Source organism: Engystomops pustulosus, chromosome 10 (genome assembly GCF_040894005.1).
Source record: "Engystomops pustulosus chromosome 10, aEngPut4.maternal, whole genome shotgun sequence".
Taxonomy (NCBI): Eukaryota; Metazoa; Chordata; class Amphibia; order Anura; family Leptodactylidae; genus Engystomops; species Engystomops pustulosus.
The window spans coordinates 34,921,476-34,948,813 of NC_092420.1; the positions used below are offsets into that span (position 1 = coordinate 34,921,476).

General features: G+C 41.5%; 2 protein-coding genes across 12 annotated transcripts in view; one reads left to right on the top strand and one right to left on the bottom strand.

Moving 5' to 3' along the window:
* Positions 1-27,338, top strand: part of CENPP (centromere protein P) — a 169,710-nt gene that overhangs the window by 74,531 nt on the left and 67,841 nt on the right. The window lies entirely within an intron of this gene.
* On the bottom strand, positions 743-27,023 carry ASPN (asporin). Of its 4 annotated transcripts, XM_072128260.1 has the most exons (10): positions 26,769-27,023; positions 25,322-25,456; positions 21,077-21,190; positions 12,115-12,423; positions 9,896-10,008; positions 7,933-8,146; positions 6,755-6,865; positions 4,026-4,119; positions 3,013-3,151; positions 743-1,261 (listed from the first exon to the last, which is right to left on the bottom strand). In XM_072128260.1, the coding sequence occupies exons 4-10, from the start codon at positions 12,398-12,400 to the stop codon at positions 1,064-1,066; spliced, it is 1,155 nt and encodes a 384-aa protein (XP_071984361.1). In that variant the 5' UTR covers positions 12,401-12,423; positions 21,077-21,190; positions 25,322-25,456; positions 26,769-27,023; the 3' UTR covers positions 743-1,063. The 4 variants fall into 4 exon arrangements, with proteins under 4 accessions (XP_071984361.1, XP_071984360.1, XP_071984359.1 ...); XM_072128259.1 differs by lacking the exon at positions 25,322-25,456; XM_072128258.1 differs by lacking the exons at positions 21,077-21,190; positions 25,322-25,456 and having other exon boundaries at positions 26,769-27,020.

Consider the following 27,338-nt stretch of genomic DNA (forward strand, 5'->3'; position numbering starts at 1 on the left):
GCGCGATCCCTGAAAATGCAGGAAAACCCGACGGAAATGCGGCCGCGGGACCCTTAGCAAATAAGCCCCATTGTGTCCATGTGCTTTACGCTGAATCAACAGAAAGCAGACAGAAAAATTCTTTGCTACCAGCCCATAAACATGCCATGGGTTTACACAACCCCACGTACAAGCTGACTGCTTGAGCAAAACTTGGAGCAGATCCTATACCTGCCCATGTTTACATTTCTGTAAACAACAGACCTGAGCAATGCACACATTCATTTGCAGGTAGGATCACCCCCCCCATCCCTTTAACTTAGCTGTAGTTTGCAAGCAGCCCTAACTGCTCGAGTTGTATTTTCCATTGACAGCATTTTGGGCATATATTAACTTTGACCAGTCTAAGGATCTACAGGCCCACCCAGAGCTGACAGTGCGCCTGCAGAACATGAGGTTCTTGAGAGGAATGGATACATATCTGTATATTCCACAGCATGAAAGATTATAAAGAGACATGCATTATCAGCAAGAGTGACTCTTACTATAATCCATGGTCAGCAGAATCGTAGTGCTGACTTTTATCTGCTGAGAGAGGGCTTGGTAAATCCATCCATCACATTGTTGCTGATACTATATATAAATCTATATTTCACATGTTCTATAATTGAATGCAGGCTGCTACGTTAGTGATGTATTCTTCCACTGAAGCTGCCATTGATTTATGCAGAGACGATAGGGGAAAAAAGCAGCAGCAGCAGAGTTTAGATTAGCACCATTTATAAATGCACACACTTTACTATTATGTGTCAGATTATTTCATTTGCCCGAACAGGACTAACTAATTGAGCGCTAACTACAAATGTTGGGTTCTTTTTGGCCAACTTTCAAGTATTTATTACTAAAATAGATCTCATGCAATTACTCTGTAAACATAATTGGCCGCTAAGATTTGCTGTTTGCCAGGTACAATAACTGAAAGTACAAAACTGTGGCACAGTCCCTTTCCCTTCATTGCTTTTCCCTCAAGTCCAGAGCTGATGTTCTTATTTACAAGGACAGACAACACAGCACGCATTTGCTTTTATTTTCGAAAGTTTCCCATTTGCACGCTGTTTCTGCCCAGAGTGCAGCGAAATGTTGCAGGTTGAACTTCCCAGTATTTAACAGGATTCCCAAAAAGGCTTATGCCACTATAGAGTGACTTCTTCATCTTCGATGGCGGTGGGCAAAAATCATTCACATCCACTTTTCCGATATTATTAGAGTGAAGAAACAAGACCTAAGTGTGTATTATAGGGATATATTACATCAATAGAATGCAAACAAGCACAACATAATATAATAATTCAACTTACAATAAATAACCTAAATGTTCAAGGATTTTTATGACCTATTATTAAAGGGAACCTACCACCACAAATCTACCTATAAAGGTAGATCGGGTGGTAGGTGGATCAATGGGACGTGAGGATAGCCCTTTTAAGGGCTAATCCTCACGTCCCCGCACTTCTTTAGTAACTTTTATTTGACTTTTATGGTAATTTTATGATGCGGCTACTGGGGCGTGGAGTAGCCGCATCTGAGGTTACACGAGGCGGCTACTCCACGCCCTTGTAGCCACTTTACCCCTCCTATTCACCATCTTCGGCACGATCCTGCCGTCTTGGCATGCGCAGAACAGCAGGCCCGCGCCTGTGCAGCCCCGGCTTTGGAGCAGTGACCGCGCAGGCCTGCTGTTCTGCGCATGCGCAGACTGCAGGATCGCCGGACGAGGGCGCACAGCTACGAGCAGCTGCGCACCGAAGATGGTGAGTAGGAGGGGTAAAGTGGCTATCGGGGCGTGGAGTAGCCGCCTCGTGTAACCTCAGATGCGGCTACTCCACGCCCCAGTAGCCGCATAATAAAATTACCATAAAAGTTACTAAAGAAGTGCGGGGACGTGAGGATTAGCCCTTAAAAGGGCTCTCCTCACATCCTATTGATCCACCTACCACCAGATCTACCTTTATAGGTAGATTTGTGGTGGTAGGTTCCCTTTAAAGAAGACTGAGAACCGAGCTGCAGTACCTTGGCGCAGCCACTATAAAGTTCAGACATGTCTGCTTCCAGCTTTTAATCCCCCCCCCCCCCCCTTCTGTAGATTTCAGATTCAAAAATATCAAAACAATTAAAGGAAATCTACCATCAAAATCCATCACAAACCATGGACCCTTTCAATAACATTAATTTGCGGAAATGGGAATACCCCTTTAAAGGAAACCTGTCACCAGGACACGCATTTTTAGCACACACCCCACTCCCCCCAGTTCCCATAGATCATTGTACATACACTGCCAAACAGTTATTGTATGAAAAATCTGTTATACAGAAAAATTATAAGTTATATATTACCTTACAATAATATAAGTGCTCTGTGACCAGTCAGTTCGCCCACTGGGATTGGCTGAAGAGTAGTAGTCCTCCCCCACCCTCGGCAAATTGCTCCTCCGAGTGCGATTTACAAATGACTAATAGCACCCCTCACCCACCCTTCTCCCAGCAGACGTCACCAATCCATGTTCCACCCGCTGTCCGAAACTCTCGCTGACCACATCAAGCATGTGGTCCACGGATACTGATTCGACCGGGAGGTAGGCAAAGTGCGCAGTGACTCCTACACGGCCACGTAGTGTGGCGCAAGCACAAATGAATGCAGAGACCTTGTGGCCAGCTGTGCATGTCCGGGCGCATATTGCACAAGATGTTTGGCAGTATATATGTACAATGCTCTATGGGGACTGGGGGGCCGTGCTAAAAATGGGTCTCCTGGTGAAAGGTTCCCTTTTAGCTGCTGGAAAATTCTTTTAGGGGTTATCTTCTTGGGATCGTGTGTAATGCAAATGAGGATTTACCACTAATCAGACTTAAATTATAGACTTCCCTTTTTATATCTGACCCTTCACCCCCCTCAATCCATTAACTATTGTATATCATTATTTTGCTGATGTAGTCTTATGGAGTCTTGTGTAGAAGATATGGCTAATGACTTACCTGCAAATATTTCAGGTCAGAAATTCCTGAAGGAACTTTTTTCAGCTTGTTATTTTCCAAGTGAATTTCTCTTACTCTTGGTATATAGGCAAGGCTTCCATTTTCGACATCTTTAATTTTATTATGACCTAAACCAAGCCTAAAAATAAAAAAATAAATTGCTTTTAAAATGTGAAGGAAATCTACCATAACAATCAAGCATTCTAAACCAAGGGCACTTACTTATATATTCAGGCACCTGGGCTGGGGTAATCTTATATTTGTTTCCACAGCCTTCTTTCTTCTAAAATTATGCTAATGCTAATAAGGCAGAATGGCTCTGGGGGCCTTTTCAGAGACCCTCTGTGCTACAGCGGCACAGGCTTATACACTGGGACCTGAGGCTTTTTCCATCCATTTATCCCCCCCCCCCCCTTCCTTGACTTAATCTCACAGAGTGTTGGGTGAGTGCTCCTTGCATACTGTAACGACCTATGAAGTTGCAGCACGGAGTGGCTCTGGTAATTCCCCCTTAGAGCCTCTGTGGCTCATTAGCATATTTTTAAAAATAGATATTAGAAGGACGTAATCCATGGATACAAATATAACATTATCACAGTCACAGTGCCTGGATCTATGAGTAAGTGTCCCACGTTTATCATGCTTGATTTTTATGGTAGATTTACTTTAAAGGAATGGTCCACTTTCAGCAAATAATTGATATGGCTTGTGTAATGCAAAGTTACCAAGTGATATAACACACGGCTCGTTTTAACACACCGCTCTTATAACTTTGTGATCTAACAAGCCGTGCACCTGTGTGACATCACAAGACCGGAAAGCTGTGAGCCACTGATTTTGAAAGTATGTTGGAAAAATTATAAATATCAATTATGTGCTAGAAGTGAGCTACCCCTTCATATAGAAATACAACCAGCTAAAAGGCCATGCAGTATCTACACTGATCACCCATAAGCAAGTAACTTATCTCAAGCAACATATTGAAAAGGTCCTTTAGAGCAATGTGAAGTTACCTCTGCAGTTCTTTGTAGCGTATAAAGTCTTCAAGCTCTACAGATGAAATTTTGTTGTGGTCAAGATGAAGCTCATAGATTGATGATGGTAGACCTGTTCAGGGATTGACAACATATTTTATGATTGACTGCTCTGTTTGATAATCCAAAAATATATTTGAGAGAGCTGCTAAAAGGCGTGTTCACATGTCACATAGTAAATTAATATTAAAGGTATATTCTGAATGGTTTGAAATGTGACCTGCAGCTGCAGAGTCATGTAGCATTACAAGGCAGCTATTAAAATGGATCTCCCCAGATGGAATAGGCAGTATTGGATATGTCCGCTGTAGAAGTTTATCATAAAGTGACTCTATTCTGGCTCATTGGAGTTCCTGACATTCATATGTCCTAAGTATATACCACATAAGCCAGGGCTGTGGAGTCCCTACTTCGACTTGAAATCCAGCTCTACCAAAATGATCACCTGTTTTCTGGTCACATTCCTGTTTTCCTGGTCACTCTACCCAGTGCCTTATACTCCTATCTGTAGCAGAGGATCTTCACTACGACATGTACACAAAGTGCATCACAAATTCATCTCAACTAAAACTCTAGAAGAGGATGCACAACCTGCGGCTGACGCTTTACTTCCAACCTGCAAGCCGTGAGTTTGATTGCTTCCATAACTGATGGAAGTGTTCATGGGTGCAGAAAGCCATGTAATGGTGAGTGCTGACGTCCTCTCCTGGTGCTCTGCTCTATGTCCTGACTCTTGACATTGGTTGTATGCACCAGTCTCAGGACCCAGTATTAGTAGTTTTATCCTCTGGGGTTCTCCAATATTATTGTCTACTATGGGATCTCCAGTATTTGTCTGCCATAACAGTCTACAGTGTGTTTAATCTGCAATAGGGTCTCCAATATTGTTATTTGCTCTTGGGGTCTCCAGTATTATGACTATGCGTCTCTACATTATGATTCCTGTCAGCTTTGGGGTCTGCACTATTTTCACCTCTGAATGCAGTATTTGGTTTTTGGGGTGATATTTATTGCTGTATTGGTGATATTTATCATTTCATGGGGTGTCTGTTGAGGGGTGAATAGTGAACGGTTTGTCTGTCTGTGTGTTTGAACCTTTTCTTCTTTTTCTCCTCCTACTGGCCAGCAAACCTTTGTCTCTCTATTTTTTCAACAGACAAACCAGTTCAGCAGTCACTACTCAGCATTACCTGGACTTACCTGTGTGTGTGTGCGAAACCTGAGCAGAGGGTGCGCTGGGGTCAGGGTGATGGCACACGTGGCATTTTTGGCCCGTTTTTAAGCAGTCCATCAAAAACTCATGCATTTTTTGACGGACTGCTCAAAAACGGCCAAAAACGCGTTCACCACTCTTAAATAGCTGCACCTGATTACTGCCAGGTTATGCAGAGCTGAAGCCATGAGATATGTATTTCATACTTTAGTTACTTTGTGTATATTGTAAATTCCCCTTTATTTTTATATTGGGTAATATACTGTATTATGATGTTTTATATATTATTTATGTATCTTGTGATGGTTGTTGTTAAAGGGGTATATCCCTTTAAGACTCAAGGGAAATAGTTGGGTATTTAATGACCCCAGTGTGTACATAGATGGTCTCTAGGTCAGAGTGTCTGATCTGACCACAGGGGAGCTGCTTGTTCCAAGGTAGCTGCAACATCACCCTTTTTCTTGGGACCTGAAGCCTGAGTAAAGATTTCTTTTTTTCTTTTTTAACGGCCAGAAGACCCCACATCTCAACAGTGTCATTTTGTGCATGTTGGTCCATCTAGGGTGCTGGTAACTGATGTGACCCATTAAAGTTGAGTAGTATGACAAATTGGCCCTTGGAAACAATAAATGTTGCTCATCCCTCATTTCATAGTTTTTATAATTTATTATATGTTTGTGCATTCGGTCCCTTTTATCAAGCTCCCAGGTAGTCCTGGCATCTGCCCCAAATTTATAGGTAGCACCAGCCCAAGTTGCTTGGGTACACACCCCCTTGAGGAAGCGACGGCGAATCGTACATCGGGTGCTGTGGTGGTGGTCTGGGGCTTATTCACTGGTTAGGTAGAAACTATAAGTAAGTGCAGGATAGGGCTGTGTAAAATGTACAAATATATAGTCACATTGTTATATATCCTGATATTCGGTATTGTATACCAGGGATTGACCATCACCTTGTTGTCTGTTTATGTGGATTTTAATGTTTGTTATCAATGTCCATTTTTATTTCCCTTATGTGTAGTACCGTAATAAAGATTTGTATTCTATTACCTTGTGTATTGGTTATACGGTTTGTGAGTACATTTTTGGTACTGTATACTTATGTTGGTATTCATTGCTTGGTATTTATTACAAGTTGCTTAGGTAGCCCCAGCATCTTCTCCCAGTACATAGAGAGCACCAGCAGCTACTCCCAGTACATATATAGCTCCTGCACAGCAGAAAAACAACTCTGCCAATGAAGTTATTGCTTAGTTGACAGTGCAGTCTGGGTCATAGAGAGGGGGCAAGCAGCGTTAACATTGCACTGCCTGCATCTACTAATCAGTGTATGACTGCCCCCCTCCACAAGGTGGGAGACAGCAGTTGCTCCTTAGACATTCACCTACCCTTATCCTGGCCCTTTGCTGGGGCTGTAGAGGTATTGACCGTTTCAAGAGAAAAACAAATATTTGTTGGTGTAAGTTCATTTTAAAATAAAGCAGAAAATTCCCTACCTTTAGGGATGGACGTCAGTTTGGCCTCTGCAATCCTGACATGGAAGACTGTAAGTCCTTCAAATGCTCCTGGTTCTATACCTTCATTTTCCAATGGATTTGCACTCATTTCTGTCGAGCATATATGATTATTAGAAGTGTAAAAAGTAGTGATAGAAACACATTGTTATTAGTACTGGGAAGATGCATTAAAATGGATTAAGCTGAAGAATTGTAGCTCCAAATAATGTACTATGGTGGTTGCCCTGTGGTCAAGCAATACATATCCCTATTAGATCAAGTAAAACACAATAATTCCTTCTATGAAATAGTGCCACCTGGTGTCAAATAACCAATATTATTGATGTTATCTAGCTTATTTTATGGCTTGCCTGTGCTTAAATTTTGGGATTTTATTTAAAGGCAACTTTTCAGACACTTCTAGCATCTTGTTCCTTCCTCATTACATCCTTCCGCATTTACTCTAGAGTCGCTCTGCATGATACTATTGAAATGAGTAAGCGGCTCCTGTGAACTATAAAATGAACCCCCTTTCTGCATTGTAATCCTGTGAATTGAGTCAGCTGGGTGTTCCTGATATGATCGGAGTCAGGCTCCTACACCTCTGATCTCTTGTAATCGCCCCCCTGCACAGGTCATTCATACCTCTTTCTGTGCTGCAGCTTAGTAGGTGGTGTGCTGTTTACACGAGCACAGAGGAGGAAGGGGGTGTTACGGCATCACTCAGGTCAGGAACACACGACTGACGAAATTTGCAGAATTAGAATGCAGAAATGGGGGGGGGGGGTTCAGCTTATAATTAACAGGAGCCTCTGGCTAATTTCAATATCAGAGCAATTCACTATTGGTAATAAAATAGGACCTTTGGTTTGGGGGGGGCTAAATGTGCCGCACAGGTTCCCTTTAAGTCATGACCTGAAAAATGACTTTTGGCATCTTTCTAATGTTTGAGCAGCTTAGTCTGGATTGTTTTTTCTAAGGGCATCTACATGTCTGTAATTGTGAATAATTGCAGAATGTTTTACATTGTGTTTCTGCAAATTACTGAAGAATGATGCTTCTAACAAATACCTACAGGAACAATGGCTATTACAAGCGTGCCATAAGATATTCCTGCAAGGTATTGAAATTCCATGACACGCTTCCCAATTATTTGTATCCCCTGGAGATACACCTACCTAAAACGTGCAAGGAGTTCATGCCTTTAAAGGAATCCTTTTGTACTTTTTTAACTTTGTTGTCATGAATTCTCAGCTCTGCCAAGGATTTTGGAAGGTTCGCTGGGATTTCTGTAAGCTGATTGTGGGACAGGTAGAGTCTCCGTAACTTGTTTGTTGACTGGAAGGCTTTTGGGTGAACTTTGTATAACTTATTGTTGTTGAGAAACAAAGCCTAGATAAATAACATGTACATCATTAACAGACAATAATTATAAACATTTTCATGCAAAATATTTAAAGAGATTCTTTATTTGATGGATAACTTATGAGTAGAATAGATAATCAATACATATTTGATGTGAGTCTCAGACCCGGCACGCTTACCAACCAAGATCACAGTATTTAGGTGAGTGTCACTGTCTATTGAATCCGAAGAAAGCACACCGCCATAAGTTAGTGGCTGTACTTGGTACTGCACCTCAGCCCCTTTAACTTTATAGATAAACTAGATGTAATTGGAAGGTGCAGCATAAGCAACACTCATTGGGAGTACCTTAGTTTGCATTTCCTTCTCATCCAATAAGATATCAATCTTGAAGAACCTTTAAAGGGGTTGGCCTCTTTACCTCATGTTTTGTGTAATGTGTGTATAAAAGTGGGGGGAAGGATATTTGGTAATTTATCAATATACTTCTATAAAAAGTTCTACAACACTTTCTTAATATGTAAAGTAAAGCCTACTGTCTTTTACCTCATCAGCCAGAGATATCTGACCATAAAACGGCATCAGATGTAGGGTCATGTGATCTCAAACTGTCCATGAACAATCTCCCTGCCCAGCGCTTTGATCTTATACTTATTAATACTATCATAGGATCCTGGCATGGCAATTCCTGTGACTGTGGTAATCTTCTTATATTTATCCATGATGGCTTCCCTCTTTCTAAAATCAACTTTAAAAATATGCTAAGAACCAGAAGGACTCCTGTGGTGTTACCAAACCCCCTCCCTACTTCTGCTTCACAGGCTGTTACACTGTAGAGGAGCACTTTTACCATCCCGCTGTGTGCTGAAACTTCTTCTGCTGCCATAAGATTACATCAGGCAGAGGGAGGAGGAAGTGCTCACAGAGCAGTGGGGAAGGTGAGACCGTGTGAACCGCCTGTGAAGGTACAGCATGTAGGGGCTCTAGCAGCACCCCCACAGCCCTGCTGGCTCATTACCATTACTTTACATTACTTTAGAAGTGAGGAAGCCATGGATATCAAATATAAGAAGATTACCGCAGTCTCTGTGCATGGATCTATGAGTAAGTGTTCCTGGTTTATCATGCTTGATTTTGAAGCTCTCTTCTCTCACTTTATAAGGCATATCAGACTCCTCTCGGGTGCTCCTGGAGCCTGCACAAACAAGGCTTCATTGTGCAATGCAATGTGCTGTACTCTACAGAGTACTTTGCCAGACAAGAGGTGACAAGAAGTACCATATTTTTCGGACTAGAAGGCGCACAAAAAATCCTTTAATTTTCTCAAAAATCAAAGGTGCGCCTTATATATGAAACGTACTTACAGACAACAGTTACCTTGCACTGTGCACAGGTGTGCCACCTGCTGGTCATTCATCCTTATAATCACGTGCGCCTTATAATCCGATGCGCCTTATATATGAACCTAGACGTTTTAGCAGGCATTTATTGATGGTGCGCCTTATAGTCCGAAAAATATGGTAAGTATAAACTCTTATTATTATTTTTAATGAGGGCTCAGACTCAAATAATATAGAGCAGTTTAGGAGAATAAACCATCAGTCCATAAGAATCTGTGGGTGGATAATTGTCCCAGATCACCCTGACAGGTTCCTTTTAATGTCCTAACCAAGGGAACAAATATGTTTCTGTAAAATTTGTTAAATGTGACAACAGTAAAGGTGAAAATGGGAGAGGTTGCAAAAGCTACAAATGCTGGAAAGAGGCGCAGCTTACCGAAAGAGATGTAAGACCTTGTAGATCCTTTTCTTTAATTTCTTTTATTTTGTTGTTCTGAAGATCTAATAATCTTGTGTCTGGCGGAATTTTTGCAGGTATGGATGCCAAACCTGTTCATTGCACAGAAAAATGTTTTCACTACATACAGTATATGTGTGAGGCAAGCAAACTGTAATGTAGCAAATATCATCCATCAAAGACATACTGATACAACAAATTCCATTATTAACTGGTTTATATCAAGGGTTATTGTCCTACTGTAGTGCAGTACAGTAGTAACAAATACATAAGCCATTTTGTCCAACATATCACTTTCTTCAAGTACGTAGACCAATAAAAAGTTTCTCAGTATGTCTACATAGGACTAAAACTTTGCAGTTAAATTAATGGAAAGCTATAGCCTTCCAGTCCCCTGTAGTATATAGCAAGCCTACCCCTTCCCACCTGTAGTCTATCGCCTGCAAGCCCTGAGTACTCACTATTCCGTCGCCCTGGGCAGCTCCTCCACTTGCCTCATATGCGCCGTCTCCAGGTCCGTGACAGCTTCGTGCGCACGGCCCATACAGCGCACAGCTGGGTTGTCAGCCGCTGCTGGCATAACAGTTGTGCGCCGGCTTAGCCGTTCGCATGGAGCTGTCGCTGACCTGGCGCAAGCACACAACACAGCGGCTGCCATCTCAGTTGTGTGCCGCCCACGCTGTGCACATGGAGGTGTCATGGACCTGGAACCGGCATTACATGAAGAAAAAAGAGGAGCTGCTCGGAACGTCGGAATGGTAAGTGCTCAGTTTATTGTGCTGAAAATCTCTGCTTATACCAGAGTATATACAGTAGATTATATTTTTAAGCGAAAAGAAGAAGCAGCAGCACTCCAGGTAAAGTGAGAAAATAAAAGTTTTTTTAATTCGCCCAGCACTATAGCAACGTTTCATCAAGCTTGACAAAGATGTCCATAGAGTCAAAGTGTTATGATGATGCTGGGTGAATAAAAGAACTTGAGATTTTTCTTTTTCACTGGAGTGCTGCTGCTTCTTGTTTTATTTTATTGGATCCTGGAACTTCACACAAGGATTAAAAGCTCATTGTAGAGATCTATATTGGGGTGTCCCTCTCACTTATTGTAAGTTATACTTGTCTATTATCCTGTTCCAGCATTCCACAGTTCTTCCTGCTGGTCCATAAATGTCTGCTGAACAAGTGGCAACAGTGGTTCCTGTGACCAGCCAGAAGAAACTGCTATAACCAAGAGCCCTGGCAGGGTAGCTATACTGTATTTACTGGATTAGTATTTATATGTACTAGTGTATTACAGATACTGCTGTGGCAACCACGGGATCCTGGCTGTCATAGCAATCGATATGTGCCTCCCCCCAGTGATGTCACTGGGGTGCTGATGATGTCACTGGGGTGCTGATGATGTCACTGGGGTGCTGATTAAATTCAAGGTAGAGACACTGCGTAATTTAATTGCTGCAATTGTGTTTGGCTGCAGCATTTAGATCTGTAATCCACCAATCTTGTCTGTATATATATATACGGCATGACTTGTAAAGCACAATAGAATTAGTTTACTCCAAAATGTTCCTTTAGTGTTTGCACAGACAAGACTATATATGCTGTAAATTTTCTATTCTTATTATTTTTTTGGTACTTTAATTACCACCCATGGTGTGCACCACTGTTTAATACAGTTTCTCAGTATAAGGAAAAAGTAGTGAAATAGATGTGGGTTATTAAAATCTAACCTCTCATGACATTGTCATTTTGGGGTAGTTTATATATAGGCTTATAAACCATAACCAGGAGTGGATCGATATATTATAAAGTCTGACAACAATTCTTACCTTATCCCATGATATTCCTAAAACATTGTATGAATCCTATGAATTACAATAGACTGTGCATATGATTATTCATGCATCATGTGGTTGCTTAAGAAAACATACAGTCCTTTGTGCTCCTGATGTCTTTCCACGCATAATATTAGGGTGTGAAGTAGATCTGCTCCCTACAGCTGTGTAAAAGCTGGTTGACAACCCATATGGCTGATGTTTAAACTGACATAAAGATTGTGACGCACCCTATTTTAATTCTTGAATTGGGTTAATATTATGGCATAGATAGCAGAAAAGAAGAAAGCGTTTACTCAACGGTCTAATTGTATAAAGGTGATTCATAAGTTATAGAGCAAAAATGATTGTGACTTGTGGTCTCACCGAGGTCGGAGCACTGTACCACCTTTAAATAGCACTGGCATCCAAATGGACATGTTGGGAACATGTTAAATGGAGGTAGGGTTGGTCGAAGTGGCATGTTCCTTTTTAATGGGAATAATGAGTTTCTGTCGTTGTCGTCATCATCATCATCACTATCATTATCATCATCGACATCATCATCCATGTCATTCATCATAAGGTCAGTAAGTGCCATGTACTTTGGAGGTAATACAAATGGCTTGGCAGAGCACAGAGCCAGGAAGTAGAAAAGCACACATTCCTTCATGTTATCGTCTTGTAGTCCAAATCCTGTAATATAAATGACAAGCCTCTAAATGATGAGTTCATGGTCATGATCACTATTATATAGGACATAGAAGTGATCACAGGCTTTGTGTTTGCAGACTGAATCTACATAATTCACCAATTATAAGGTTGTACCTTATACTAATACTAAAACAGATCAACAACATTTTAGTAGCGTTCAAATTTTTTGATGCAGAAAATTTTTATTCCTGCAATTTGTCCAAAGATCAACATTATACTTTTTGTACAGGTTTTATGCAAACCAATAATTGCTCGTTGTTACTGTGTATAAAATAAATTAAGTATAGTCTGATGCCGAAATTATAGACACTTTCCTTTCCTTTCTTTCTTCTGAACTCCTGTTGTAGTTGGTTACTAAGAAGAAAAAGCATAAGTGGAGTGATGCATGTAGGATCTGACTACACATGATTTGCTTTTAGTCTGACTATGTAAGATACTGTACATAAGAGAACATAAAAACTGTACTACAAAAGGTGATGAACAAGTATTTCAACAATACAGCTCTGTCTACACTGGAGATCAAACAGTGAATAGAGAACAATGGGGCAGATTTAGGCAGTGTCTGAAATCAGAATATTTTTAGCTGCCCATGGCAACCAATCACAGCTCCCCTTTAAAATATTCATGAGCACTGGTAAAATTAAAGCTGAGCTGTGATTGGTTGCCATGGGCAACTAGAAATATTCTGACTTTCAGACACTTGATAAATCTGCCCCAATGTGTGATAACTTGATTTTTTTTCAGAAATAATGTAATTTACATTGATCAACATTTGAATGAGTAATTGTAATGGGTGCACCATGCCACTAGAACAGTGTTTTACAAAAATACCAAGATATATCTTATTATGTCACAGGTCGTGATAGGGTTAAGGGCTTATCCTCACGTCCCTTCAATCTTTTAATTACTTTTTTACCCTAGTATGCAGATTTTCTAAAGAGGCTCTTGGCCTCTTTAGAAAATCTGCATACTAGGGAATTAAAAGTTACGAAAAGATTGCGGGACGTGAGGATTAGCCCTTAAAAGGGCTATGCTTACGTCCTATAGATGCACCTACCTATATAAGTAGATCCGTGGTGGTAGGTTTTCCTTTAAATCCAAATAAATGAAACTTTATTTCATCACTAAAATGAACTTTTGACCAATTGTCTCCTGTCCACACAACATGCTCCTCAGCAGAGCTTAGTCTAGCCTTTTGATTCTTTCTGCTAATGAAAGGATTGGTCACTGCAGAGTGGACTTTCAGGTCAACTACCTTCTTGAGGGACTTGATTGAGTTTATGATGTTGTAAAGATGCAATATTCTAGAAAACACATACTTGGAATGATAAACTTGCTATGGCTGAAAGGGTCACCCATTTTGGCCTTCAACTAGACAACCTGCTACCTGAGGGTTTCAGTCACTTGGGAACGGCAAAACATTTTTTGCAAAGTTAGTGCAAACTGGAAAGTTATGTTGCCAGTTATACAGGGTTTGTCAGATAATTAAGGAAATTAGTAGCAGATACCAGATTAACACCAATAACTTGCAGGTATGTGAAAGTGTTCTCTAACTTTGATCAGTGCCTTTTTTTCAAATATCTCATTTACATTTGTATTCTGTGCTTTAGAATTACAAATTATGAAAAAAGATTAAAATACTTCTATTTTACACATGTTAGGATATATTGACATAGGACTAAACCATGACCTTGCCATTTAGGAAATTGTGTTTTGTTCTCCAACTTTGATCTCCAGTTTGGAATCTTTGTGTATACACTTTTTGCTTTTATCAAGGTTTCTCAAACCCTCCTTAATCATATCAACTTGTCCTCATCTTTACAAACATCACTTGTTTTCACCAGTGAAAGCGGCCAGGCAGTACCCTCTCCTTGCACAGGTGACCATGTGTAACAGATGGATCTGTCTTGTCTTTGTGTACCATGAGATATGTGACCACAACTAGGGTATTCTGAGAAATCTAACTTCTCAGACTGATGAGAATGCTGTATTGAACATAGAAACTGGAATCCTTAGAAGGATGGTGAGGGTCAAACACCTGACCCCCAGACTGATCGGTTCTTCAGGCACTGGTATCCATAAACTGGATGGTGCCAAAAGCAGATGGGTCTGTCTATTGTATAGAAGCAGCAGCCATGGAATGCAGCTCGCCTGCTTATTCATTTAAGTGACAGCAGAGCAACAATACTTCTTTTTACGTCTCTATCCAATACAGGCGGTCCCCTACTTAGGAACACCTGACTCCTAACCGACCCCTAGTTACAAACGGACCTCAGGATTTTTGTAATTTACTGTACTTTAGTCCTAGGCTACAATAAACAGCTGTAACAGTTATCACAGGTGTCTGTAATGAAGCTTTATTGTTTATCCTGGTTCTTATGACAACCCAACATTTTTAAAAACCAATTGTCACAGAGACCCCAAAAATTTTGACTGGGGTTACAATGATAAAGTATACGGTTCCAACTTAAATACAAACTCAACTTAAGAAAAAACCTACAGACATGTTGTATACTGTATACTGTCTGTATATAGTTTTTGGTATCTTGAGGCAGTGAGAATAGCTGAAAGTGTCAGGCTCAGGTTTTAGACCAAGGTAACACACTGCGACACTAATTCAGGCAGCAAAAATGAATACAGGTAGTCCATATATGGGTAATGCTTCACCCTATCTGCCCACAGCTGAAATTCTTACCAGGACTCAGTGTATTGGGCAATGTCAGTTTTGTACATTTTTACATAAAAGGTGAGTAATTAAAAATAATATAACCAGATCGCCAAGTATAATTATTTTTTCATTATTGTTTTTTTATTGGTTTGCAAATAAAAGCACATGTCTTTTTGGTTTTGGCTATCAATTATTTACAGATTATGTAACAATGTTTTTTGCATAGAGCATACCATGTGACTATGTCGGGCTGTATAATGCACAGCCAGAATGATCACTAGTTTCCCAAGGAAAATTCTGGCAGTTTTCATCTTGAGAAACTTTTTTTTTTCTTTGTCTGCTGCAGTACATTTGTTTCACAAAGTTACATGCGCAAAGCTATTGATGTAATGTAAAAATGTGAGAAAATATTTGCTTTAGAAATTAAAGAGGTAGATAGGTGATCTCCAAGTATTCATAGCACCAGCCATCTGTATGTTATAAAGCCGTGTCTGCTGGAAGGATTCCACTAAAATATAATGGCCTTATTTTCATGGCTTTCTTAAGAAAGACTTGAAAGACTTTTGTGGTCTATTAAGCTCCAGATGGAAATATCTGATAATTAATATGATTAATGTGGCTTTACAAAGACTATGGTTTGTTCTCAAAGGACATCTACCACCAGGATGGTGTTTATGGAGCCTGGAGAATCTCATTAGAATACAGTCTTTCATCCTGGTGGTAGATGTCCTTTAAGATGAATTTGTATGCAAGTCAGAACAGGTATTTTAAAAATGTTATTCCAGAAAATATTTTTTTTGTCCATGTCACAATTGCAAAACATGGAAACAAAGAATATTTATAAAAATTAATTATAGACACCTTACAGCTGAAGTAAAGCATTCACCAGAGGTTAAAGTGGGCAGAGAGGTCCGTCTACAACTACATCTGTAAGTCGGGTGAGGGAACCACCTGTATTCTAAAATGAATGAAAATAAAAATTTTTATAACTTAATAGTTAATGCTACTTGTTTTCTTAAAAGGCTTGTTCAAAGGCTGAAAACATGGTTGGGGGTGATTTTCTAGATTTGTTTACACATTTTGTCTCTCATAGTTGAAGTCAACCTATGATGTCAATTACAGGTCTCTCTCATCTTTTTAAGTTGGAGAACTTGCACAGTTTTTAGCTGACTACCGTATATACTTATGTATAAGCTGAGTTTTTCAGCACAAAAAATGAAAACCCTCACCTCGACTTATACACGAGTCAATAAAAAAAAAATAAACGTATAAACTCTTCTGCTGGCGGCCCCGATGCTTTACGCGGCTCCCCGATGTTGGAGCGGCTCCTCTTCTGTCTACCCTACGGCTCCTCTTCTTTCTTTGTTCTTCTTTAACAGCATGCATAGACGCAATGTTATCTTCCGGCCGGCGCATGCTATGACGTCACCAACGGCCGCATCATGGTATGGCAGGCTGGCTGTGTACAACAGGGGGCAGGCTGGCTGTGTACAACAGAGGGCAGGCTGTATACTACATGGGGGCTGGCTGGCTGTGACCAATGCATTTTCCACCCTCGGCTTATACTCGAGTCCATAGGTTTTTCCCAGTTTTTGGTGGTAAAATTAGAGGTCTCTACTTATACTCAGGTCGGCTTATACTCGAATATATACGGTAAATACTTTTTAGCCCACTGTACTTCCACACATGCAAAAGTATGTCTATGGCCTATCTATATGAGAGATTTTACTTTGTTCTCATTGCTACAATCAAACAAAACCTTATTGGATGTAACAGTAATATAATCACTTATGACTAAAAAATCGGGGCCCAAACCAAATTTAGTGATTTGTATACCACTTTTACTAATTACATATTACTGCGCAAGAAATATAATTTACCATTTTGGTCACTATTGCTCAAATTGTGAGCTGGTTTAAAAGAAGCAGACAACCAAAATATAAAATGGAACAAGTGGACTACAGTAGATCATATTTGTTGGACCTCATGTAATGGGCAGTGAAATCCACAGCCATGCACATTAGTTTAAAGAAGTAATTAGGGACATGTACTAGTTGCAACGGCTAGCATGTGTTAGATTTCTGTGTGCATGAGACTACTACAGTAAGAGCAGTGAGATTATAAACTCTAATGCAGATTCATCGGCATGAGGAATTCCTTACAAGAAGGGCCTCTTGTACAGCTTAGTGTACATAACTAGAAATTGCATAAAAGTATAGTTCAGATGATAATAGTAAACATTGTTAATTCTTGTCCTCTTTCCTCTGCCTTTCTTAAAGGACACCTGTCATCGGGTATTTCTGTCACCTCTACCTGTTGGAGCAGCTCACAAGGATCCCATCACAGCCTTTATCTAGTTATTTCATACATTAATCATTATAAAATCATATTTTCTTTATTATGTAAATTAGGCTGGTCACATGGTCAGAGGCAGTGATGTCACTCCTGTTACCCCTCCCCTCTCCTCCCTCTGCTCATGTCTGTGTGTAATGTATAGTAAAGCATTGTTTGTGTCTGTGCTTTATCTGCTGACATGCTGCATCCTCCTAATACACATAAGAGAGACACAGGCATCAGCTACACGAGTACCTGACTTGTTCTGCTATAACATGGCTGCTTGGAGCTGTTGTATCTTTCACATACACACAGGCTGTAGGGGGTGCCAGCACCAGGAAGCACATGGAGGAAACCATTACACCATTATACATCACACCATTATACAGGCTGTCAGTCATGTGTTTAGGTGTATCTTATACACATAGGCTGCAGCGGGGGCGTGACCACCGGCACGCACATGGAGCAGGCATTACATCATTATACAGGCTGTCAGTCAAGCACTGAGGGTGTGGCTTTGCCTCCCACTCATGAAAAAGCTGGACAGCTTGAATATGCTAATGACTCATTGGACATTTCTCAGGTCATTTGCATACCTCCCAACTTTTGGAGAAGAGAAAGAGGGACACAAAGCTCCTCACCCTTTTTCTAAGCCACGCCCATTGTCCAACCCTCAAGCATAGTATAATATCGAACTTGATGGTCCCCAAATGCTACAACGCCCCTTAATTTGCCCCCCTTCCCGTGGACCAATATAATATCCCCTAATGCAACTCTGTAACATGTAAAACATATAGACTGTCCTCCAGTCTCCTCCTGTAGCCTCCAGCCCCCTGTCCTCCTCCTGTAGCCTCCTGTCCTCCAGCCTCCTCCTGTATCCCCCTGTCCTCCAGCCTCCTCCTGTATCCCCCTGTCCTCCAGCCTCCTCCTGTATCCCCCTGTCCTCTAGCCTCCTCCTGTATCCCCCTGTCCTCCAGCCTCCTCCTGTATCCCCTTGTCCTCCAGCCTCCTCCTGTATCCCCTTGTCCTCCAGCCTCCTCCTGTATCCCCTTGTCCTCCAGCCTCCTCCTGTATCCCCTTGTCCTCCAGCCTCCTCCTGTATCCCCTTGTCCTCCAGCCTTCTCCTGTCCTCCAGCCTCCTCTTGTAGCCTCCTCCTGTCCTCCAGCCTCCTCCTGTCGCCTCCTCCTGTCCTCTAGCCTCCTCCTGTCGCCTCCTCCTGTCCTCCAGCCTCCTCCTGTCCTCCAGCCTCCTCCTGTAGCCCCCCTGCCTCCTCCTGTAGCCCCCCTGTCCTCCAGCCTCCTCCTGTAGCCCCCCTGCCCTCCAGCCTCCTCCTGTAGCCCCCCTGTCTTCCAGCCTCCTCCTGTAGCCCCCGTCCTCCAGCCTCCTCCACGTGTCCCCCAGTCTCCTCCTGTTCCCCAGCCTGCTCCAGCATCCTCCTCCTGTCCCCCAGCCCCTCCATCCTCTATCTTCCTGCTGTCCTCCAGCCTCCTCCTTCTGCTCCAGCCTCCTCCTTCTGCTCCAGCCTGCTCCTGATTTCCCAGCCTCCTCCTCCTGTCCCCCAGCCTCCTCCTCCTGTCCCCCAGCCTCCTCCTCCAGCATACTCCTGTCCCCCAGCCTCCTCCTCCAGCATACTCCTCCTGTCCTCCAGCCTCCTCCAGCATACTCCTCCTGTCCTCCAGCCTCCTCCTGTCCCCCAGCCGCCTCGAGCATCCTCCTGTCCCCCAGCCCCTCCATCCTCTATCTTCCTGCTGTCCTCCAGCCTCCTCCTTCTGCTCCCCAGCCTGCTCCAGCCTCCTCCTGTCCCCCAGCCTCCTCCTCCTCCTGTCCCCAGCCTCCTCCTCCTCCTGTCCCCAGCCTCCTCCTCCAGCAGCCTCCTGATTTCCCAAACTCCTCCTCTTGGTGATCGGCTGTCATGGTAGCCTAAAGTCCCATTGAGACTAGTAGGCCTGCCATGTGTAATGATCTCTAATAGCAGATGAGAGGCTATTAGAGATCAGCAGTAATATTGCTATACACTAGTATTCCAGTATATTATATTAGAGAGTCTAAAATAATGGTAACATTTTTTTTAAAAAATTGAAAAAAAAGAAAAATTTTAAAGCAACCCCCTTTCACTAGATCACATATATACACATTATATACCTGTCACACTGCCCCCCCCACACATTATATACCTGTCACACTGCCCCCCCCCACACATTATATACCTGTCACACTGCCCCCCCCCACACATTATATACCTGTCACACTGCCCCCCCACACATTATATACCTGTCACACTGCCCCCCCCCACACATTATATACCTGTCACACTGCCCCCCACACACATTATATACCTGTCACACTGCCCCCCCCCACACATTATATACCTGTCACACTGCCCCCCCCACACATTATATACCTGTCACACTGCCCCCCCACACATTATATACCTGTCACACTGCCCCCCCACACATTATATACCTGTCACACTGCCCCCCCACACATTATATACCTGTCACACTGCCCCCCCCACACATTATATACCTGTCACACTGCCCCCCACACATTATATACCTGTCACACTGCCCCCCCACACATTATATACCTGTCACACTGCCCCCCCACACATTATATACCTGTCACACTGCCCCCCCACACATTATATACCTGTCACACTGCCCCCCCACACATTATATACCTGTCACACTGCCCCCCCACACATTATATACCTGTCACACTGCCCCCCCACACATTATATACCTGTCACACTGCCCCCCCACACATTATATACCTGTCACACTGCCCCCCCACACATTATATACCTGTCACACTGCCCCCCACCCCCACATTATATACCTGTCTCACCTCCTTGCACTGCTTCTGTATAACTTCTCATACATACCTCGGCATGCATGGCAGCAACCTCTACCGGGGTCTTCAGTAGCTCCTCCCACATAGGCGTCACATGGTCATGACCTCATCGAAGGTCCTTGACCACATTCACTGCTGTGATGATCCCCAGAGGTAGTGTGTGCTGCAGCCAGCAGGTGTGCCCTGCCCACCCGAACCCCCCGCCCCCCCCCCCCTCGCGGTTACCGCGGTCACCGCGTCCGCGGTAACCGCGGTTACTCTCAGCCAGGCAAGTCGGACCCTGGTCCCGGGACCAGGAGACGGGACTCAGTCTCCTGGCCCGGGACAATGCGGGGAATAGCGTGACATTCCCTTATCCTCCCGGGGCGGCGGGACTGGGGTTAAAAAGCGTGACAGTCCCGCCGAAAGCGGGACGGTTGGGAGGTATGCATTTGCATACAGCTTTAGGACCTCATTGCTTAAGTTTACAGGCATGTAGAGGGATAATGAAGGGATAGAGGCAATGCTTTCTATTGGCAGTTTATGAAAATATATTTAGATTAGGGGGTTATTTTGCATGACGGGTTCTCTTTAATCTAATCTTAATCTAATCTTTAGCCTCCTTTCCTTTTCTCCATACTATGTGCAGGACTTCACTACTCACTGCAGGATAAAGCAGGAGAAAATGAAAGTCACAGAGAAGCTGCTTTACTTAAAAGATTGTTCAATATATTTATAATATAACCATCAATATTAATTTCTGGAATTAAATTATACATTTGCTTCAAATGTTCACTTACGCTTTAATGACGAGTTGTTGATCCAGTATTTTATTCTGACAGATTTGGAGTTGTGATGGGAATTTTCCTTCTAACATGAGCAAAGTCACTTCAATGTCATGTGCTTTTGCCTTCCTTTAGATAAACGTAAACAGGAAATTGAGTTAGACGAGCACCGGTGTGTGATACCTATTCCTCTTGATGTCTCCATTGGGCAGCTGCGGCGCCAGGCAAAATGGCGCCATGTCTGACCTGCAGTAGTTTTGCGCAAAAACCTGTGAACGGTTGTACCCCATTAGCCTCAACCAAGCTCACATGACATGAAGGTGGCATAGTCGCGACGCAGTGTGGAAGAATTTGTGCTTTCAGAACGTCCACATCAGAAACTGGCTGAGATACACTAATAAATCTCCCACTATTTACTGTGACCATAACAATAAGCTTTTAATATCCACTGTGTCTGCCATATTTAAAGAGGTTTTGGTATTCTGGGAAGGTAGGCTTTCTCCCTTGACACTTGTGACACTTATAAATAAGACATTATATAAGACATATGACATTATGAAGACACTAGGCTGCTAAGGTTGCTACAGTGTATCCTGTGAGCCAGTGAAATTTATGAGCAGCCATGGCTCGTGGGTATGAGGAGAATTTGCATGGGAGCCTATGCTGGATTTTTCTCTCCCAGGGCCTATAAATAAAGGTCTGCACTGAAAATAATAACCCAAAAAATGTAGAAGTCTCAATTAATTCAATTAATTAACATTTATTATTACTTATGTTTGAACAAATAACATGCAGACTATCCGCTGTGCAACCCAAAACATTTTCTGCATTTCAGATTTCTTTCTCCTTTCCAGCTGATGGTTTTCTCAGCCTGTTGTGGCATTATGGGATAGTTAAATGTAGCCCAAATTACATTTTTAGACAGAAAAGTAAGTTCCACAGGCGCCATGTATGTGTTTATAAATCCACAAACCCCTAAAGAATTGCTTGTTTTAACCCAAACTAACCATTTCTGGTTTTCGAAAAAGACCACAAACACAGAATGGAACCGTATGACTTACATACAGCTACAAGTATGAACGCTCGGGGATCATTATTCTGTGTTGGATTTACATGTCATTTTGGCTCCTAACATCTGGTTCCGCCTCCTTCATTCTCATAAAAAAATCTCACTTTTCCAAGAATACTCTTTTCCAACAAGCTACTCTCACGAATTGCATCTCTGCTTCATGATCTTTTTACCTACAGATTTCTTTGTTTTGATAGACATTGTTAGTTTTCTAAAACCCAAAGTGTAATACCAGATTTGAGATATTTACATTATTATGTCATATTTTAGGACAAGATGTTTGCATTCTATTAAGTATTACCATAAAAAGAGATGTTCTTAAACACAGCTTTCTCTTTTATTCTTCAAGTCATTGTGTTATTGAATTAGTATAATAAAAGAAATCTATCATCAGACTCCTGAAAAATATCCCTTACTGCCGCTTGGTTGGTACCATCAGCGTGATTAGAAAAATATCTTTATAAGCAGCTGTATTCCTGTACTTAATGTATAAAATAAACTTTATTTTTATACTAATGAAGTGCAAGGGCTCCAGGGGCTTGCACCTGAGCCCCACTAAGCTCTTGGGGCTCTAGCTGTTACACGCTCCCCTGCCTCCATGCACCCTCCTGCTTTGTAGTGAAAATATAATGGCAGCAACAACCTGATACTCAGTGCTACCGTGAGAGTTCTGGCAGAAAGAGCAGATAGACGGGAAGAAAGTGCTCCATGTTACTTTGTAAAGTCCACGGGTGCCCTTGTAAGTAAGCCCCATCAGGCCCATTTTAAGGCCTGAGGATTAAGCCTCACACTTCTCCACTGACTTATTAAGCTACTTGCTACAACCACACCCTTGGTAGGTAAATTTTTCGTAAATATATGCATCAACTTGACAAGCTGTTCAAAAGTTTAGTGGCTCGACAAGCCAAAACGTTTCAAACTCTTTCATCAAAGCCAAAGGGACTTTTTAGTTCCAGAATTCTGAAGCACTGGGTTTGAAGACTCCAACTCTCCTCCCTGCCACCCTCTACCTTAATGCCTAAGTTGCTGCCATGCCATTTTTTGCCTATATTACATTTTAAAGTAATGGTTATCTATCATGTTCTGTTTTTTACTTTCCTAAACAATGCCACTTTCCCCGCAGTTACAGGAATTTGGAAGCTGTTTTTTACTACGGTTCTTTTCATGCAGCATTTTTTCTCTCCTTTTTTTGCTAAATACTATAGTGTTTTGTAAGAAATGTGTATAAGCAGTGCTCGATGGAGGACAAGATAATGAGTCACATGTTACGTTGTGTTGGATCTTTTTTTTTCTTAGATGGATTTTATTGAAATTTTGAATTCACAAAAGCCAACATCCAAAGTAACATTACACATTCATATCTCCCCTCCCCGCACAAGCCAACCAATGTTGAAAGCACTGCGCAAACCCACCTTTAAAAATGCTAATCCTAACATTCTACCCATCAGGCAGCCATAGTAACACCATAGCACACTCAGCATTTCTTAGTCTCAAGATCTTAGTCGAGATAACAATATCTCTGAGGATATTTAAGTCCAAATCCATATAGGCCCTCAAAATTAAATGTGGTATGATTAGTGTAAATATACGTCTCCATACAGATCTATCTATTTTATTTACTAGTTCTTTATATCAGGGACATCTCTCACAGGTGGGAGGCTTTCTGATTCCAGGCTTGGTAAACAATTTTCTGAATAGCAAGTTTGTTAAGTTGCCTGAAAGTTGTTTGGCTACCTAACCAAGTGACCCCAGTAAAGGACAGCAGGATGTATTGATGAACAGTGCAGATGGAGCCAAGATCTCCCTCCATGTCTCTGGGTACAATGGCTCTCACATCCTACTCTCATCTTTCCCAGAACTAGTTTATTGGGGATTGAACCATGAGTCCTAGAAGCTGGTCATAAAGAAACAATATAAATCCTCTAGTAGAATCTGTTGTTTTCAACATATTGATAATGATAGTAGACTACAAACATTCAAACTTGTATACCAAAAATGTGTTACTGGCCCCCTGTATAGCCCTTTTAAAGGAAACCTGCCAGTAGATATTGACCTAATAAACCACTACCAGTATGTTGTCATGCAGCTAAAAACCTTCCAGATAATGTTTCTTTCATGGTCCTGTGTGGTGGCATAATCTAGAAAATCCGCTTTGAAGTGAGATATGAATTAGATGTATAAAGTCAAGGAGGCAGAGAATTTAGCATGGAAGTCGAGCTTTCCTTGCCTAAATCGCTACATTCACTGTAATTGATAGTCATTCATTCAGGAACATCATTAGGCAGATCTCCTGACTTCCAGTGCATTATGTCAGTCACATGGGAGGATGTGGGGAGAGCTCAACTTCAGTGTTAAAGTGTCCACCTCCTTGACTTTATAACAGTTTACATCTCACGTCAAAGTTGATTTTTTTTTTTTCATGATGGAACCACGTTGGGTAACCCCATTAGGCAGCTAATAGATTTTATCTGTTTTCTCCTTCGTTTTGTCTTGTAAATAGCTGTATAAATGTACACCACAGATTGACTGACTGACTGACTGACTGACTGACTTGACTGACTTAGTGAGATCTCCAAAAAATAAAAAATATTGCAGTATTTCACTTTTTAAAGCATCAGTTCGTCCTGTATTAGCATGCAGTAATGCTATTTTTAATGCTATATTAAAGGACATCTACCACCAGTTTCTCAGTGGTAGACTGTCCTATTGTTACTTGTAGAGAATGAGTGACCCATTTTAATCTTCGGAGCCTCCGTATTAGCCAGAAAAGTTTATAAAATATGCGAATGAGCCTGAGGCGCCCAAGCTCACGTCACCCGAGCGCCTCATGGCTCCTCCACTACTTAATTTATGCAACCCCCCCCCCCCCCGGATCATTAATATTCACCCCTCCCAGAGATCTTCTACCTTGAACCGCCTTAAGGTTTCCAGTGCGGATGTGCAAGGAATCCATGCTGGAGATTTCCAGACAGCCGGATGACGTCACCAGCTGTCTGGCCAAAGCGAGCGGCGGGAGGGGTGTATATTAATGAAGTGGGGGGCATGCATAAATTAGTGGAGGAGCCATGAGGCGCTCAGGTGAAGCGAGTCTGAGTGCATCAGGCCCATTTATATATTTTTATAACCTTCTTTTCTGGTTAATATGGAGGGTCAGGAGATGGCTGAAAACAAGTCACTTGCACGCTCATTACCTGCAGAGGACATTAGGACAGTCTGCTTCCAAGAAATGTCCTTTGATGACAAGCATCTTCTATAGTCTTTATTTCCTCTGCCGCCTTTCGTCTGATGCTTTGCACCACATTTCTTGTGCGCTCTTGGTGACTTTACTAAGGGTGTGGGCGAATGAACAGGTGTAGATTAAGATAAGGCAACACTAAAGTACCAAGTAAGACAGCCATTAGGTGGAGTACAAATCTGTGTTGGACTACATCATTGTATGAAGCTGCTTCTGCCCCTGTGACAAAGTAAGGTAAATTAGAAATTCTTTTTAGAAACGGTATGCTTAGCCATGGCCCACCATAGGAAAGGTCGGTGCTTGATCTTGTAGATGTTGGAACCAATTTAGTGTGAAAAAACAAGTGACTGTTCCCCTTTAATGGTGAAACATTTTCTTGGTGTAAATTTTATATCCATTTATTAACTGCAATAGTATCCATCATGTCTCTAGGAAAACAATGTCACGCCTCCAGGAAATTGGACTGCTCATGATGCTATATTAGATTAGCCAGCTATTTTGATGAACATGTGATCCCATGGTTCATATTTTATCTGCCAGATAAAGGGCATTCCTAAATGGCCACTAATCTGATCTCTGACTCATCTGCATAGTGTTATAAAAATAGGAAGTATGTTACGTTTACAGAATTTACTTCATGTTTGCTGGAATCCAAACGGCACCATATTAGTGTGCACTGTAACTCCTCAAAATGGAAGGCATTAAGACCGTCTATAATAGCAAAGCAGTGTAGTGGGGTTTCTGATATATTTTGAATGAAAGGAAAGTATTGAAATCACCTCCAGAATAAAGGATCATGTTAAAAGTCAGCATGCTCAATCCTTGTCCATGCATATGACCAAATAATGTTTGCTAAACATTTTGTGCGCAAAAGATGGTTATCCAGCAGTGGCAGAATCAGTGGGTTTGAGAGACCAAAGTTGAAAAAAAAAATAATACTAGACCCTTTGTATTTTGGTTCCAATATTTTTTTTTTAAATATGAGCAATTGTTTTTTGTTACCTTTGCTGTTTGTAATGTTTGCTATGTTTCAATGAAGAAAAAATAAAGTAAAGCAAATATATATATATATATATATACACACATATATACAATATTAGGAAAAGTATTTGCTACTTGGTAAGACACTGCACAGGTTGCTATTTTGGGTAAGAGAAGTATAATGCAGAATTAAATATCTCTGTATTCAGCTTTCATCATAGTAGTCCAAGAATGTCAGTGTGAGAGTAACTATAATGCAACAGATTTTGCTTATAGGTAGAAATCAATTACGGTACATAAACTCCTTCTTCATATCCACCCCAAATCTGTACACTGACTATAACTACATCTGATATTAAATTAATTCAGTGCTGAGTCCAATGTCTCAGCTCCAGAGAAAATACATAAAAGAAAGCACGTACCTTTTTAGATTGTGAGCTTTCCTCTTATTAGTAATCCACCTGAGAAGGTAATATCCAGTGGCTTATTTTGTCCTAGCAGAGAATGTATCAGTATTGTAATCAGGAACACATTCTAAAATACAAGATCCTGTTGGCACTGAGGATGATACTTGAGTCAACTGCTTCTTCAGATTATCCCATCTTAGTACTGAAGACAGATATTAAGAAGACTTGTTACCACTCATGTGTTTTTCATCACAGCCTGTACCAAAGCCAAAATCTATTTAACTCTAGACATCCACCACTAGACTATGTCAGACCTAAGGTTGAAAAGTGAGTGGCGTCCTGCCATCTAGAATACAGGGAGCTCATTCATAGACCTGTCTGCTATCTCCAGTTGCAGTAGTATGAGTTACATCTAAGATGTTTTAGGTTTTCAGTGTAGATTTACTTAGACCTGGACAGTCTATTTTTTTTTCTCTCTCAACATAATATTTTTTTCTGAATGTTTATGGTTTAAAGGGGTTTACCCAGTAGTAACAATTATCCACTACACACAGTATATGAAATATATTGCTGAAATCAGTAAGA

What these genes read in the sequence shown, in the direction of transcription:
- ASPN (XM_072128259.1), bottom strand. Translation starts at nt 12,400, where the DNA reads ATGAAGGAATGTGTGCTTTTCTACTTCCTGGCTCTGTGCTCTGCCAAG. An exon ending in ACTGACGTCCATCCCTAAAG is followed by an intron (nt 4,120 to 6,754) that starts GTAGGGAATTTT and finishes ATCCCTGAACAG; the next exon opens with GTCTACCATCATCAATCTAT. An exon ending in CGCTACAAAGAACTGCAGAG is followed by an intron (nt 3,152 to 4,025) that starts GTAACTTCACAT and finishes TTTTATTTTTAG; the next exon opens with GCTTGGTTTAGGTCATAATA.